At 39.2% G+C, this 18,138-nt stretch overlaps 2 protein-coding genes across 2 annotated transcripts in view; both read left to right on the top strand.

The window, feature by feature from the left end:
* Nucleotides 1-3,416: 3,416 nt before the first annotated feature.
* Nucleotides 3,417-18,138, top strand: part of LOC308565527 (uncharacterized protein) — a gene marked incomplete at both ends in the record, with an annotated part of 56,966 nt that continues 42,244 nt past the window's right edge. The window contains 3 exon segments of the mRNA XM_081154856.1: nt 3,417-3,500; nt 3,504-4,325; nt 4,327-4,356. Coding sequence (XP_081010982.1) covers nt 3,417-3,500; nt 3,504-4,325; nt 4,327-4,356 — 936 coding nt within the window.
* LOC308565143 (olfactory receptor 56A3) lies at nt 10,131-11,078 on the top strand (the record flags this gene model as incomplete). Its single annotated transcript, XM_081153956.1, has 1 exon — nt 10,131-11,078. One exon carries the CDS (start codon nt 10,131-10,133, stop codon nt 11,076-11,078), a length of 948 nt encoding a protein of 315 aa, XP_081010082.1.

Here is an 18,138-nt window from a genome sequence, read left to right as displayed (position 1 = left end):
CTTTCATTAGAATAACATTGTGTTCCCCTAAGAACTAAATTTTAGCTGTTTAATTAAATGGATTTCTTGCTATCATAATTTAAGGACATGCTGCACTTATTTCAATATTTAATTATAATTTATTATTTAATATTTTAATTACAAACATCTTATTTCTTAGAGTCTGAATACTTGCATGTGTACATTTAAAGGCTATAATAAGACCTATAGAAAAACATCTTTTCAATTTTGTTCACTCTATTCTTTGCAAAAGTGTTTAACCTCTAGAACCCTCAATTTTAGTATCATCTATGAACAACTTCTACATTTGAGAGCTTTTCTGATACACTAATGATGTCCATTTGGGAGGCTTTGCTAAATGTCATTTAGCCCAGAAAGTGAGCAATCTAAATGGAAATGAGTGACAGAGTGAGGTCAGTGAGACTGTAATTTCTAAGTAGCATAGAAGAAAATACATAAGAGAAAAACCCCATTAGTCACCAAGTGCATGTTCCAGGCCTGTACCATGAGGGACATGCTTGGAAACAGCGCGATGTGCTGACAGATTTCCAAGGAAGGCAAATTTGCTTAGGGATATCATCAATCTCTAGAGCTTTTTTCATGGTGGATTTATACAAGTCATAAACCCTACATGGCTCAGAACAAGTTGCTCTGCTGCTCTGTTCCAAATGCCCTGTTACGTGTTGGATATTAGTTATCTTGGTTATTGGTCATCTTGATTGAGTTCCATGTCTGTGAAGCATTAGCATACTTCAAGTCAATCTAAAAGGACTCAACTTGGCTATCATCTCAAAATTTGGGGCAACTGAACGTTGGGTCCCTGCACATAATCACCATTTTTGCTAGCTGAATATTTTCATCGGGGGCAACTCTGATGCTCACTGAACATTTATTTGTACAAGAATAAGAGTCTCAACAATTTTATCTTAGAACATAGCTAAACAAGCAGAATTCACATCAGCACAGCTGCATGAAATGAGGTGCCTCTTTAGCAGTATTTAGTATTCTCTCAAGACCCATGTATGGGCTAATGTTGCTCTCATTCCTGTGTTTATGTGATTAAACAACCCTTCCCCATCTGTGTGAATATTTTTATAACTAGGTATAATTGAGTAACACTCAAGTCCTGCTTTCTTTCCTAAGGGTTCTTCTACCTCTTATAGGTGTCTTTGTTGTTGTTTATATTCCCCCCCCCATTGGTTTTTAAAGAGAGTGGAAGGGAGTGAGGAGGGGAAGAGAGAGAGGGAGAAACATCGATGTATATTGATGTGAGAGAGACACCTTGATTGCTTTCCTTCCACACACACCTGGGGTGGGCATCAAACCTGCAACTGAGGTACGTGCCCTGGACCAGAAATCAAACCTGAGAACCTTCAGTTGAGGGTTGATGCTCTAACCATTGAGCCAAACCAGTCAGGGCTCTTGTAGGTGTCTTTGGATACTTCTATTCTAATCATGACATTCATGGAATGTTTGTTATTCGGATGTCAACATATTTCCCCTTTTCAAATGTTGTACTTGGATAAAAGTAACATCTATAAAAGAGATTTGTTGAAGTTCATTATGGGTGTTTTTCATACTAAAAGTGAGAAAATAAGAGCACCTGTCACTATTTTTAGGTAGCAAATAAACACTGAAAAAAGGAACTAATATGAACAGATTTACCTCTGACAATCATTAATAATCATCTAAATGTTTTAAATCTCACTGTGATGAAATTTTACTTTAACATACAAAACAAAGCATTTAAACCCATAAGATTTAGATCCCCTTTGAGGTCAATTGTTTTTAGGAGTATGTATGTCAATGAGAAGTAAACTCCTGCTTTTGATGTAGAAACCTTGGGAGAGATAAACTGGTGAGAAACAAATCCCCTTCTATGGTGGCAGGAGAGCGGGAAAAGCACTCTAAGAAGCTTGACACTGTTGTTGTTTTGTGTTCTGCTTATTTATGTGACACTTTGGGACTGAGTTTGACTTCTCAGATTTTATATTGTACAGGCAACTGAACTGCTGAGTCATGATTGAAGAAACACAATTATAATTTCCATGTGATGACATCCATCCCAAGGAAAAACACCAAGACATTGTGATGAAGAGAGGGATTTGGAGGACATGAGTGATATGGGTAATGACATCACTACACTTTTCTTTGCATAAGGACCAATAAATTAGGCTCTTTTAAAAGGCCAGTGTTGAGTGCTTATTTGGATCTCAGCCTATAATGGTAACTTACAGAAGAAAGAATTACAACAGATTTGTTTGACAGAATAATGCCCACCCTAAATTATGTTCATGCCCCAGTCCCATTGACAACATCCAAACTGCTTAATTACTTTGTTTTAATTAAATTAAATTAAATATTTTATAATAAATTTTAATGTAGTTGGGCATAAATATAGAGCATATAGGAGCATAAACATATAGAAAATCTATGACTCCCTGTACAACACATTTATGAGATATTCGTTTTCACCTAAAGACATTTGATATGTTACCTCTGAGACAGGCTCTTTTCTCTATCTCTGCTTCTTTAGTTACCTGAGAAAGCTTTGAGAGCAGAGAGACTCATTCACTGTTATGGTATTTATCACAACATAGCTCTTCAGAGATTGTAAATATTTTTAACATGAAATAAAACAAAATATGATATTGTCTTAATGACAGTAAGGATCCTGTTATTTGTAGAGTCACATGCATGGAAGTTTTAGTGTTTTATAAACTCACTGATGTCCAAAAACTGGGCTTCAGTGGGAATGGGAGCTTAACGCATGTTCTTCCTGCTAAGAATTTGTGTTTGATTCAATATGAGCTTCATATCTACTCCTTGCAGAACTGATGCCAACAACCTTATTCATCAATTAAGATAAACAAATAAAATTCTCTCGTATTATGTTCCATATCTCAGTGAATAGCACCAACATTCACTTATTTGCCATCCACAGAATCTGGAAATTACACATGACTTATTACTCTCTTTCATCCCCCAAATCACATCAAATAGTGTTCCCTGCCAATTTATGTTATATACCATTGCCTTGCCATCTCCATTATCATTTATTTAGATCAGGCTAGCAATATCTCTCTCAGCTTACTTCAAACTCTTACCTGCCTCTTCAATCCATTCTCCATTGTAACATTACAAAAGTCCCTCTAAAATGTCACTAAAATCACACGATTGCTGAGACTGTAGTAGAACATCAAGTTTGAAATGTATGTTGGATAGGAAAACAAGATGTCAGGAATCTGGTGAGTTCTGTATCTGGAGCTTTATAAACCTTTTATAATTTTTCACTCCAGGGTCTTCTGCTGAGTATTAAGTCAGAGAAGTGATGCCGTGTATCTCCGTCACCTGAAAAAATGACATGAATGGGATTGGAGTCTTGAGTTGAATGGAAAAATTGGCCAGCAACCATGATGATGGCCTATCACAACACCACCCAATTCCATCCTTCCTCCTTTGTCCTTTTGGGGATTCCAGGCCTGGAAAACCTTCATATCTAGATTGGTTTTCCCTTTTGTGCTGTATATCTGATTGCCCTCCTGGGGAACGTTATAATCCTGTTTATAATTCAGGCTGAGCCTAGTCTCCATCAGCTCATGTTTTACTTCCTGGCCATGTTGGCCTTCACTGACATAAGCCTGTCCACTGCCACCATCCCCAAGATGCCGGGTATCTTCTGGTTCAATTTAAGGGAAATTCTTTTTGGTGCCTGTCTTGCACAGATGTTCATGATTCATCTGTGCACTGGCCTGGAGTCTGGGGTATTGACAGCCATGGCCATAGACCCCTATGCTGCTATATGCAATCCCCTTAGATATACCATGACCCTCACCAACAAGGTGGTGGCCACTCTAGGTATAGTCATGATAGTGAGATCTTTGGTCTTTGTCATCCCTTTTGTGTTTCTCATCTTGCTCTTGCCATTCTGTGGTGCCCGGATCATTCCCCACACTTACTGTGAGCACATGGGCCTTGCCCGTCTTTCCTGTGCCAGTATCAGGGCCAACAATCTGTTTGGAATGGTTGCCTTATCTGTGGGATTCATTGACCTTATTGTAATTGGTTTCTCCTATGGGAAGATACTCCACACAGTGTTCCGTGTACCGTCGTGGAATGCCCGGTTCAAGGCTCTCAACACCTGTGGTTCCCATGTCTGTGTCATGCTCATCTTCTACATTCCAGCGTTTTTCTCTTTTCTTACCCATCGCTTTGGTCATAACATCCCTGGCTATATTCATATATTTCTGGTCAATCGATATATGGTTGTTCCACCTGCACTCAACCCTGTTATCTGTGGGGTCAGGACAAAGCAGATCCGGGAGCAGAGTCCTAAGAATTCTTAACCCTAAAAATGTTTGATCCTCAGCTGCCCCAGTCATGGTGATATGTATGATATTGATAAATATTATATATGCGTGTATTTGTGTTTGGAATGTTTGTATTCTAAACACTCAAGCACTTTGCATTATACCTGTGCTTTAGCCCTACTGACTTTCTGAACCAACTTGAAAAAAGCTTTGCTAGAGACACCAATTACTACCTTCCCGCCCTCATCACATGTCCATAGCCACTGCCCCACTATACAGCGGTGGCGTATGTGTCATTCAACCCTACTTTCCACACCTGATTAAACTTGCCAAAGGTTGGCTTGATTTAACAAGATTAGCTGGATTTTTAAATTTCTATAAGGCCATTTGAAATTTGAAATCTAAGAGAATTAATAAGTTCTTTAGTGCCAAAAGACTTGTCATGTATAAATTATGTTATGTGTGATTTCTGTACAAAAAAATTCTCTATTGAGGGGACTTAGGGTGTCTGTACAACTTTCTAAAAGAAAATAACTAGGAAGGTAACCTCATTCCCTTAGCAAGTATGTCTTACCTTAATATTCTTTTAAGTCTGGCCTCTAGTGCTCCTGGAATACTGCCTAATGATCCACATACCTCGATAACCATAGAGGTAAATTTTAAATCAAAAGAGACCCCCAAAATATCTCAGATGTCTCTCCAGCATATTTGCAGGGATTTTATGTAATGTAACCTGCTTCTGGCACCATTATTAAAATGATGGCCTCCGAATCAAATCAGGAGATAACTGGAGTAGTAGACAGATCCAGGTGATGATCAAAACGATTGGAAAGATATTGTCATAACTTCTGTCCCTCATTGTTTGAAAACTTTCTCAAGGCTTTCATTCCCTGACCCTTGAGCCCTGCCCCAACCACAAGTCTAGCAGGCTCCCACCGCCAGAGGGCGCTCCCGGGCACTCTCCCAGGTGCTGGCAGCAGGAATGTGCCGGTGTGTCATCCAAGTGCAGAAGGGACAGCGACAGGGCACTGCCCGCGTCTGTCTGCTACAGCCTGTCCCTGTATTGGTAATGTCTTCTCATTCTCTGTGTTTGTTAGCTCTGTCCTGTCACTAGTTCTTTAAGATGTGGCCTGTCACAATTCCTAAGGAAGCATTTAAGATAGGAAGACACATTCCTGCAGTTTGTGCAGAGACTCTAATAACTTTCTTTCCCTCTCTCCTTTATCGTCGTCTAGATTCTGCTCAGAGGCAGTCAGCACTTTCAGAAGTCACTGCTTCTAGCTGCCTCCTCTTCCCTCACTCATGCTCTGAGCGGGGCATTAATGCGAACCACTCAGGTCTGCATGTGCTAAATGCCTTGGGGGGAATTCATGTGCTTTCTCCCCAGACTTTGCCTCCGATGTTCCAGTCCTCCTAACTTTCTTTATACCAAGCTAATGGCCAGATGCACTGCTCAGAGCTCTGTCTCCATCTTTGTGGTTCTCCCAGGATTAAGGCTATATTGCGCAAACTGCCTTTTTAGTTTGTGCATAGTGAGCTGATTCATTCATTACCAGGACTGAGCTTTTCCCTCTCCCTTTATTTGGTCATAGGGAGCCTCCCTGAGGCCATCGTGTGAGGAGAGAGAAAGGTATTCATGCAAATGAGTTAGGCAAAATGAGGTCTGGGACAACTGATTATGTTACTCTAGGCAACCCCCCAATACTAGTCTCTTGACAGAATGGGTTGCTGCTTTGCCTGCGCAGCTCCACTGCTTCTTGCTTCAGACAGTTGGAGCTGTGCTTTGAATGGTGGCTGGTTCTCTGCTGCATTCTTTGCTGCAGACTCTATGGATTTACTCTGGGGCTCATATTTTGACTTGTCAGAGACTCTCCCCCAGCCAGTTTCTTCATCTACCGCTAAGGCCAGGAGCACCACTGTATCTCCCACATCCTGTAGTCTGAGAAACAGGATGCCTGACCCTCAGCTTAAACTTGCTACAGAGTTCTCCCTTGCTCTTGGTCCCAATAAAAATTGTCAGCCTTCAATGCCACCAGATAAATAAAACATGCATTAGACCAGAATTCTCAAGGGCGTCAAAATGATCCAGGTTGTTTCAGTAGTATTGTGACAAAGAGAATAAAGGTAAAAGTAGCCTATAAAAAGACCTTGTATGCCTGCTGCTGCCTACCCTAGTTGACTGAAAACTGTTTTCTTGATAGGGTTAACTGAAAAGAACACATCAGCGAGAACAATATTCATGTAGTAAATACTAGACACCTTGAGTGTTTTAGTAAAGATGCCCCATTTGGCACAGCAGTTGCTATTGGGGCTACAATATTTTTGATTGAATACATGAACGTATAACCAAACATAACAAAATAGAGCCTAGTGTATTGTTTGAAAATTGGGACGGACATTAAAACTGTTAGGACGTTCACACAGCAAAAGGTGTATGTTTTGTAGTAAGCAGCTAGAAATAAGCAGTCATCTTGAATTTTTATATTAAAAGTGTCACAAGAATAGGGCTTCTTGAAGACATTTCACTTAAGTAGAACTATTGGTCATTGACATTAAGAGATTAGGGAGCTGACCGGAGTGTTTTATAGTTACCACAAACTATCAGTATAAAAGTGCACATAATTGGTTTATGTATGTTTTTTATTAATATGTTCCTGGAAAATTAGAGCTTGGTACCCATTGACATTTTGCTTAAACCCTCTTACCCTAAGGCTTTGCTTTTGTATAATTAATAAATAATAATTAATACTTTTGTTTCCTAAGTATCACATTCTACTCATTCAACTGGCACAGGGATGATCAACTCTGAGACTCTACCTATCCTTCAGGGGCAATATTGACCTCTTAAGGATCGCAGAATGTGAAGAGCTAAGAGGAAAGCTTTCTCCTTCAGGGATACAAAAATGCTGGGCTTTTGAGTCTCTGGCCCCATTAGGGCCAGTGAGGCAGTCTTTCCCTGGGGAAGCTCAAGCATAAACTCTACTTTCTGAAAGCCAGAGTGTAACAGATTCAGACAGAGCCAGAAATAGCCCTTCCTGGCTGAGATCACTGTCTCCGTCGAGTAAGTCTGACTCCATCAGAATAGGAAGGCACTAAGCCACCACTATGACGTTGGCACCTGGCTGGAGCAGGGACTGTGGTGGGACTAAAGCTGGGGTTGCAACTGGAAAAGCTGTAGGGTTGAAGTTGAGGATAGGAGCTTGAAGGGAAAGTGGGGGAGAGAAATAGCATAGGGCCAGATGGAGATGATGCTGAAGCTGAGCCCAGACTTCTGTGTGCTCTGGGGAGGGTCTGCAGCAGAGTGTCAAGAGGGAGATCTCTTGAAGAGCCTTTGTTGAACTCTTATGGGAATATGGGGGAGAATGCAGGTTTGGAAGGGACAGAGGGTTCCCAGTCACACACCTTTGGTTATCATTACTAAGAAATTTTCACTGGTCTGCTTTTACTGCCTTCCTTTATTTCCTAAAAGTACCTGTTTCCCTTTCTGCTCCTTACTTCCTATTTACATCCAATCTCTTCTGTTTTGATTTCAGTTTTCTCTTTTTCTATCTTCTCTCCACCATCTGTTTTCTGGGCATGTTTGCTTCTGTTCTCCCCACTCTCCACTCACTGTCTCAGTCTGTCTTCCACTGGTTAGGTTTAGATTCACTCCACTGTGCACAGCTTCCTCCAGACCAACAGAGGTCCCCAGGGCAAGCAAGCTTAGAGCACTGTGTTCCACTCAATCACTTTCTCTGCTCCTTTCATCATTATTACCACTCCTTACCCTTCTCTTGCCTCCAGGTCCTATTGAACAGGTTGAACATCAGACCCAATAATTTTTCAAGACTAACACAAATTCCTATTCACCTTCTCTATACTTTTAATTTAGTGTCCAAATAGGTTTTTGAGAAAAGTCTCTGCACAGATGTGGCTCCTGTAGACACCAGAAGCAACAATCTTTATAGGTCAGATCACTGAGAAGGTCTGCTTGTGAAATAGCCCCTTAGGGATAATGATTTTTGCCTCAGGAAGGCCATATGCAGACTCCCTGTAACAATAAAACATTTTGTTAAGCTGGACAAAGAAACTTAACAATTGAGGAAAAGAAGGCAGAATGTTATAAATATAGGGTGTTAGGAGAAGCATGAGGCTACTGTGAGATAAAGGTACCCACCAAAAAAGTGGCCAAGAATTCTATGGCTAGTGTGCAGCTTTTACCAGGGCCCTGGCACACACTGATTCTTCTGATTGTAACAGTCATGTTGACCTTTAAGGTCTTCTCCTTGACTTTGGTATCTGAAGTTAGACCATGAAATCAAGGTTACACACTTAGATATACCTAAGTATGCATTTATTTTTATTTATCTCATTGAGATTCATTGGAATTCTTGAATTTAGTTATTGATGAAGAGTTAGGAACTCTTCTGCAAAGTTCCTAAATCTCTACCCCATTCTCTCTCCCCTTCCATCTGGAACTCTGACCATATATAAATTAGACATCAGCACCCTATCCTCTATTTCTGTTATACTTTCTTCAGTATTTCCATTGTAAAATTTTCTCTCCACCTTCATTCTGAGTAGATTCTTCTGAGTCAGATTCTGTTATCTATTGTGTTTGTGAACTTTTACTCATGATGTTTTTCTTAAAAAAATTTTTTTTTTCCTGCAAGTAACCCTACATTCAGAAGTGTCTATGTCGAAGATCTCTGAGGCCTGAGATAAAAGTTAGTTGCTTCAAAAAGGATAAGGTTTGCTTCTTTCATCTGTGTTTCATCTTATATTTTTCTGGGGCCACTACAATTTAAGATAACTTTGAATTCCTCTTGGAGCCAAACAGTTGATGTGAACTCAAGCTACAAAGTCACATGAGGACCAGGTTTTACAGGGATAAATTCTCTTCTATATAACAAATTTTGAGGCAGTAAGTTTTCTTTGAATTCAGGTGGTGGTGAGGGGTGGAGATGAAAAAGTGGGTTTATTTCTATCACCTTCATTCAAGATACAGTGCTGTAAAGTCTTATCTAGGTGGGGATCACCTAATAGATATGGCACCTGCTGAAGTCTGGATTTTATCTCCTGTCCTTGGGCTCTATTAGGTAATGAAAACTGGTGCTTCAGTTCATATAATGCCACAAATACCCTCAGGTTGAAAGCCAACATTAATGTTTGATTTTCCTGTCTGGATGTCACTCAATCTGTAGCCCAGTGATTCTTGCTTTTGCCTGCTTGTGGATGCATTCAAGGCATTCAATTATACATATTAGTATAGCTATAGGTAAGGCTATTGGTTGCATAGAGACATAGACTAACCATAGATATATGATTGTTATTTATCTTCATCAGGAGATTTGCTGTATGTACCCAGTTCATCATGCCTCTGGGGGCCTTCATCTTTTACTTCCTTAAAAACTTGGTTGTGGATGCCATAGCCTTTAAAATGTATATCTGCACATTTAATAAATTTAAACTGGGGTGTTCTCTTTGATTTTATGTTTCATTAAAATAACATTTGATCCTTAAATAATTTTTGATCCATTAAATATTCACCAAGCAAACACATTAAAAAAATATACTCACACAGGAGAAACTATAAGATGAAACATGGATGAAAGAACAATAAGAAAACATTATTTTACATATTCGACAAATATTTTTTAGCCACCTCTTATGTGTTAAAAATGTGCTAGGCACAAGGGACGTGGGGTAGATGAGACGGGTAGTGTCCTTTATCCTCATGGATCGTACAAGCTAAGTACGTAGAATTCAGAATCTACAGGAGAATTAACTTCTTTCTTCTTCAGCTGCTCACAGACATCTACCTCACTAAAGTCGCTGCCAATGCTGCCTGATAGCAACAGCTCTCTCTCTGCTGAAGTCTCTGACTTCCTCCTGAGTTGTTTTGTCAGGTCCCCCAGCTGGCAGCTCTGGCTGTCCCTGCCCCTCAGCCTCCTCTTCCTCCTGGCCATGGGGGCCAATGGTATTCTTCTGATCACCATCTGGCTGGAGACCTCTCTTCACGAGCCCATGTACTACCTGCTCAGCCTCCTCTCTCTGCTGGACATCGTGCTCTGTCTCACCGTCATCCCCAAGGTCCTGGCCATCTTCTGGTTTGACCTCAGGCCCATCAGCTTCTTTGCCTGCTTCCTCCAGATGTTCATCATGAATTGCTTCCTTGCCATGGAGTCCTGCACATTCATGATCATGGCCTATGACCGCTATGTGGCCATCTGCCACCCACTACAATATGCATCCATCGTCACGGATCAGTTTGTAGCTAAGGCTGCCATTTTTATTTTGGCCAGGAGTGTCCTTATGACAGTGCCTATCCCCATTCTCTCTGCCCAACTCCATTCTTGTGGGAGAACTGTCATTGAGAACTGCATCTGTGCCAATATGTCAGTCTCCAGGCTCTCCTGTGATGACATCACCATCAATCGTCTCTACCAGTTTGCTGGAGGCTGGACACTGCTGGGGTCTGACCTCATCCTCATCTTCCTCTCCTACACCTTCATACTTCGAGCTGTGCTGAGACTCAAGGCAGTGGGTGCTGTGGCCAAGGCCCTAAGCACATGTGGCTCCCACTTCATTCTTATCCTGTTCTTCAGCACCATCCTTCTGGTCTTCGTGCTCACTCATGTGGCCAAGAAGAAAGTCTCCCCTAATGTTCCAGTCTTGCTCAATGTCCTTCACCATGTCATTCCTGCAGCCCTCAACCCCATTGTCTATGGGGTGCGAACCCGGGAGATCAAGCAAGGAATCCAGAGGCTACTGAAGAAAGGATGGTAATAAGGACAACTAGATCTCTGAACTCTTAAAAGAGAAAGACTTAAAAATCAGGGAATGGGAAATTAGGTTGAAACTCCTAGCTCAGAGACATAAGTTCCAGGAGAAAAGTAATTTTAATTCTGAAACAACTTCTTGACTCTATTCCTCCCTTTTAAACTCCAATGCTTCCCTCTAAAAGTCTGATATTTCTATAACTTAAAATTTTCCCCAATCTTTATACTCTGTTTAGTCTAAAATGTGAGAACTCAAGAGTATGAATTCTATAGTGGAGAAGTAAACTACACTTAATATTGTATTTACTATTTCTCTACATATAATTAAAAATAACTATAGATATAAATGTCTATGCCTGCAACTTACTATTATTATTGTTGTTGTTGCTGTTGTTATTAATCTAGTTGCATAATGTAGTTGTGAAAAACCACAGTATTTTAAATGTCAGGCCTGAATACTGAAAAGTTGCTGAAGTCCATAAGATCTCTTTCACTTACCATCAACCAAACCAATAACTTTTTTCTCCTATTCTTGATGAAACAAACTTGCATCTTGTCAGGTACAACTCTCAAAAGGGTATAGCTCTTGCAAGAATTGCTCACATGTGGAGAAATGAGATTTACTGGGTATAGGAGATGGAATTATAGAAAGTCTGTTCCTCAATGTCTTCACAGCATTGTCTGCGTTGGAAACCTCCCCTTCAGTACTCAGTGTGTGATGTGTATATGTAGGGCTCTGCTTTGGTGTACTAATGTCACAGTATCAGAAGATGACATTGAAATATACTAGGACATATTATTAACTAAAGAAAGACTTTCTAAGCAACTTCTCTGGTACAGGAACTTGGTTAGAGCCCCAGGGCATGAAGAGGCACAGAACAAAATTTCAATTATTGAGGAACTCATGTGCTATTTAGGCAGATTATAAAGCAATCTAGACCCTTTAATATTGAAAGAGTGTTTTCCTACACATAGAAGAAAGTATAAAGAAATGAGGTACAAATAAATACAGGGAGTGACTTGCAAAAGAGAAAAGGCCCGATATGGTGAGTTACAAGTTCTGCAGTCTAGGCCCTGCACAACCACAAATAAGATGCATGACAGGAAGAAATCAGCAGCCTCGCTGAGTTTCAGAGTCTTCATCTGTTACATGAAGACAGTCAACTAGTTATTTTAAAGCATATTTCTAGTTTCAAGGTCTATAAAACCATGTCCTTCCTCAAGACGGGCATCACGCACATTGAGTCTCTTTTTCATACTTCTCTTTTTTAAAAATAATTTTTTATTTTTAAATTACAGTTTGCATACAATATTATATTAGTTTCAGGTGTACAATGCAGCAATTGGACATTTATACAATTTACAACATGATCACTCCAATAAATCTAGTACTCATCTGACACCATACATAATTATTACCATATTATTGACTATATTCCCTATGCTGTACTTTAGATCCCCATGACTATTTTGTAACTACCAATTTGTACTTCTGAATCCCTTCCCCCTTTTCACACATCTCTCAACCCCCTCTCATCTGGCAGCCATCAAAATGTTCTCTGTATCTATGAGCTTTTTTCTGTTTTATTTGTTTGTTTATTTTGTTTTTATTTTATTTTTTAATTGATTTTAGAGATAGAGAGAAAAGGAGAGGGAGAGAGAGAAACATCAATCAGTTGTCTCTTGTAGGTGTTTCGGGGATCGAACCCACAACCTGGGCATGTGCCCTGATTGGAAAATCAAACCTCGACCTTTCAGTGCACAGGATGACACTCCAACCACCTGAGCAACACTGGCCAGGCCATTTTTATCTTGTTTTTTAGATACCACATGTAAGTGAAATCCTATGATATTTGTCTTTCTATGACTGATTTATTTAACTTAACATAGCACCCTCTAGGTCTATTTGTTTGTTGCAGATGGCAAGATTTCATTCTTTTTTATGGCTGAGTCATATTCCTTATTTATATGTACCACATTTTCTTTATCCATTGGCCTATTGATGGGCACTTATGTTACTTCCACATCTTGGCTATTGTAAATAATGCTCCAGTGAATATATGGATGCATGTGTGTTTTCAAATTAGTGTTCTGGGTTTCTTTGGATACATACCCAGAAGTGGAATTGCTGGATTCTTCTTTGTCTCTGTTATAGCCTTTGTTTTAAAGTCTAGTTTGCCACAACAGCTTTTTTTGTTTTGTTTCCATTTTCATGAAATGTCTTATTTTTATCTCTTTACTTTCAATCTGTGTGTGTCTGTCAGTCTGAACCATACTTTTCCCCTTTAAGCACAGGTGTAGACACTTCTCACATTCTCTCATGACAGGTGAAACTAAATGGGAAATTTGAACAGTGTATCAAGGTCAACTTCTAAATACCACAATTTATGACTTTGTTCACAGGCCAAACTCCAAGTATACCTGAAAGATGATTTACACATTCACATCATGTATGGGTCTCAGCCTATATTCACCTGCCCAGAATAAGCTAATGGTCCTTCCTAATGGAGGGCTCCACATATGTTTACTTCTTGGCCCAACAGATGGGAGGCCCAATAGTCAAAACATTTCCCTCTTAAAAATCTAAGTTACTCTATTTGAGTCTTCATCTTGTCTTTAGGATTGACATGTTCCTGAGGATTACTGATGTGGGAAATATCAGTTTCATACAAGGGAAGTCTTACTAGACTCCAAATTATGGGTTCCTGCCTTCTGACCTCAAAACAAAAACGAGTCAAAGTCCACTATCAGTAGTTTCCAAAGTCTGTGCCATTTAACTTGAGTTAAAATATTAGTTAAATCACTGATCTGTTTAAGGTATAGTGTTCTATGCTTTGTGTTTCTTTAATCCTCTATCCAGTAATGAAAATAATTCAATCTTGAACTTCTGATGGTCTTTAGTTTCATAACTGTTGGACTCCTATTATTATCTGCTTGAAAATAAAAATGCATTTGTATCATCCTAATAATAAACAATAATGTCAGGTAATATTATGTTCAAATTTTGTTTATATGATACACTATGACATAGACCAGTATAATCAACTAAAATCTCACTCTTGCAAATAACAATATTTCAGAAGGTCTTAATTCCCCATACTTATAACTAAGTATCAGTGAGAAGGATTCTCACAATAAAAATATGATATAGTTCTAAAGCAAATTTAATCAACTACTGTTATAAAATAGATAATGCTTGCAACTTCTAAATGGTATTTACCAGCATCTTTCCATTAATGCTCTAAAAATTATGAGGTTTAATAGTGACTCACATCAACTTATCTCAAAACAAACACATATTTTTACAAATAAAAAGGCGGAATGAAACTTACATGAAATGACTTCCTAGAGCTGAGGAACTTATCACAAGCTATTTTTACTAAAAGATAATTTTGAAATTTTTTGCATTATAAACATGTCTGCATTGTTTGTCTACTAATTTTTAAAGTGTAGTGAGATAAATTCTGGCTTACTTATAAATTGTATGCCCCATTTCTATGTGAAAAACACAATAAAGAACAATAGTGGCTATATCCCACTCATGATATGTGATAAAAATTAAGATTTTCTTCAGATTGATATAAAACTCAGGAAAATGGATAGAAAAAGCAAGTTAGCCCTGGCCAGTGGCTTAGTTGGTTGGAGTGCCATCCTCTACACTAAAAGGTTGTGGGTTTGATTCCCCATCAGGGCACATACAGGAGGCAACCAGTCTATGTTTCTCTCTCTCTCTCTCCCTTCCTCTCTCTCTAAAATGAATAAAAACATATCCTTGGGTGAGGATTTAAAAAAAGAAAAGAACAAGCAAGTTAAATGAACAAAAAAGTTGACTCTAAAAGAATGAACCGTAATAATAAATAAAATCTCTCATTTGTGTCTGCTTAACCAGAAAGAGAAAAGGAAACCAGAGAATTTGGGTGAATTATGACTTCTTTGCATTAAAATAATGAGAGTGCAGAATATAAAATATTAGAAAACAAGGCAAAAAGATTAAAATAGCAAAAGTCTTATTGATTAGCTTTATGCATGTCAAAAAGACCCAAGTCCTGTAGTGACCGGACTGAGGCTAAAGATGAGCCATATGTCCAGGAAGGTGTTATTTTTAATTAGCTTTTATTAGTGAATAAAAAATAATAGTAACATTATGGTAAGCAATGGTTGTTTGTGTTAAGAAATTAAGTTTAAATCTTACCTTAAACAGATTTCCTAATTTTATACATCAGTATTTAAAATTGCTGATTTTAATTTTTAAGAAAAATTTAGAGAAGACATAAGATATATAGACTGCTTTAGAATCTAACTTTCAAAAAGAAACAAAAATAGGGAATATGACCCTTTGAAGTATGGAACAACTATCCAGATATTGTTAAAATGAAGAATTTGTTGGTAATTTTCACATTACTAGGAATTAGGAACTTGTCTCCTATCACTATTAAGTGCATCAGGTGGATATCTTAGAAGACATTCCAACCAATACTGGAGATTGATGTAAGAATATATTTCAGTATGTCCACAGGGCATAGCAGTGGCTCTGCACACTAAACTTTGGAACCATTTTTTTTTTCTTTATTTAATATGTATTCAACACCTAATATGTGCCAGATACATTAAGATCTAGGAATTGAAGATAGGGTCATGAGCAAAAAAGACAAGATGCTTGCAATCCAGGTACTTTTTAAGGGGAACTCAATTTTAGGGAAATTTAATTATTAAATGGGTAAATAAATAATAAATAAAAAAAGAAAAAGAGATGGCATAATGTGTTTGAGTGATCTGAAATAGGAGAAGGCCATTTTGGATGTAATTATAGGGGAGGTGCTCTCTACAGAGGTGACTTTTGAATTGAGATTATGAATGCTGAGAAGTTTGAACTATAGGGTAAGACTTTCCAATCAGATGGAGCAATAAATACAGAGGCCTTAGCTGAGGACAAAAAGAAGCCCAAGAAGTAGTGGACATTCCTGTAGTGGGTGGGAAACAACCTTGGGGAGACAAAATCAGAAGTCAAGCCCATGGCCATGGAGAGATCTGACTGCAAGTAGCAGAACCTCAGGTTCCAAACAGGCAAAGAATTGGCTATCATCCTAGAACTGGCGGAGGACTGCAGGTTAATGTAGAGCAATAGAATGGGAACTCAGGCCAGAATCAAAGCAGGGACTGAATCTTACAAACTAGAGACATAGAAAAGAAGAGGCTGGGGTTTAAAGGCCAGACCCTATCATCATAATGTTACTAGAGAGGAAATGATACAACACAAAGATGTTATATCTTGGATACGTTTAATTGGAATGATGCTCAACACTAAAGCATTCCCTTCAAGTATTGGTTGATTGCATAATTGCATCGGCATTACTCCTACGCTGGATGTCCCTGGAGGCAGGTCTGAGCCAAATGGTAGAAGATCATTGAATATGGCTGGGGTAGCTGTAAATAAAGGAGAGCTAAAGCAATTACCCCTCTCGATATACTTTACCAGGGATTCAAAGGTCTTGGATAAAGCAGGGTGGGTAGGGTGGGGTAGGGCAAATTCAGCCTGGGTTTTGTTTTTTCTATAGACTAAATATTTAATATTTAATAAAAATGCATTCATCTTTTTATTTTTTATTGGAGTATAATTGACATATAAAATTATATTAGTTTCATGTGTGCAACATAATGATTAGATAATTGCATATATTGTGAAACAACACAATAAGACTAGTTAACATCCATTATTATACATGGTTACAATTGTGTTTTTTATGATGAGAACTTTTAAGATCTACTCTCTTAACAACTATCAAATATGCAATGCAGTATTTAACTATAGTCACCATGCTGTACATTACATTCCATGCCTTATTTTTTTAATAACTGAAAGTTTATACCTTTTGAACTCTTAAATCATTTTGCCCACCTCCCACCTCCTGCCTCTGGCAACCAACAATCCAATCCATTCTCTGTACCTGTGAGCTCAGTGTTTGGTTTTCATTTTGTTTTTCAGATTCCACATGTAAGTGAGATCGTATGGCATTTGTTTTTCCCTGACTTATTTTACTTAACAAAATGACCACACGCTCCATCAATATTGTTGCAAATGGCAAGATTTCCTTCTTTCTATCGTTGAAGGATATTCCATTGGGGTGGTAAGGGTCAGCATTGTGACAGTGGCTGAGAAAGGTTTAAGTTCTAGATGAGGGTAACAGCATGGATGCCATGCTATGTTCCTTGTGGCATTCAGATGAAACCGTCACTAATACATGCCCAGACTTCTATAATCCCGGATCTTTAGCTCTCACCTCTTAATAGTGGTACTTGAGTAGCTTGATAATTCCTTGCTTGATTTCCTGGGTTCGTACTCCATAAACAATGGGGTTCAGGGCTGGTGGGATAAGGTGATGCAAGACATTGAGAAGAATGGGTACCTCTGAGGGCACCTTCTGTCCCGCCTTGTTTGTGAAGATGAAGACCAGCAGCAATGTATAGAAGAACAGTATAAGAATGAGATGGGAACCGCAAGTACTCAGAGCCTTGGTGGCCGCACCCGCTGACTGCAGACGCATAACCGCACTCAGGATGCAGCAGTAAGACAGCAAGGTGAGCACCAGGTCGGAGCCCAGGAGGCACCAAACACTCACAAACTGGTAGAGCTTGTTTAGGTGAATATCCCCACAGGAGAGCTGTGCCACGGAAATGTTGGCACAGATGCAGTTCTCCACCACATTGCTGGCACAGTAGTTGAGCCTGGCAGCCAGAACTGGTGTGGGCAGTGTAGCCAGAAAATTTCGCAAGACAATAAAAATGGCTGCCTTAATGACGAATTGTTCAGTGATGAGGGACTGGTAGCGCAGCGGGTGGCAGATGGCCACGTAGCGGTCATAGGCCATGACCAGAAAGGTGGAGGACTCCATGGGAAGGAATGTATTCATGATGAACATCTGCAGGAAGCAGCCGGCGAAGCTGATGGGCTTCATGTTGAACCAGAAGATGAGCAGGACCTGCCAGAATCATTATTCTCAAAAACTGTGCAAACATTTCTACCCTAGGGTGCGTATCCTTGGAAAGCCCTCAGATGGTTTCAACCATCC

The sequence above is a fragment of the Miniopterus schreibersii genome (genome assembly GCF_964146895.1).
Source record: "Miniopterus schreibersii genome assembly, chromosome: 12".
Classification (NCBI taxonomy): domain Eukaryota; kingdom Metazoa; phylum Chordata; class Mammalia; order Chiroptera; family Miniopteridae; genus Miniopterus; species Miniopterus schreibersii.
The sequence above is the reverse complement of the archived record's forward strand: the minus strand, read 5'-3'. Positions and strand labels throughout refer to the sequence as shown.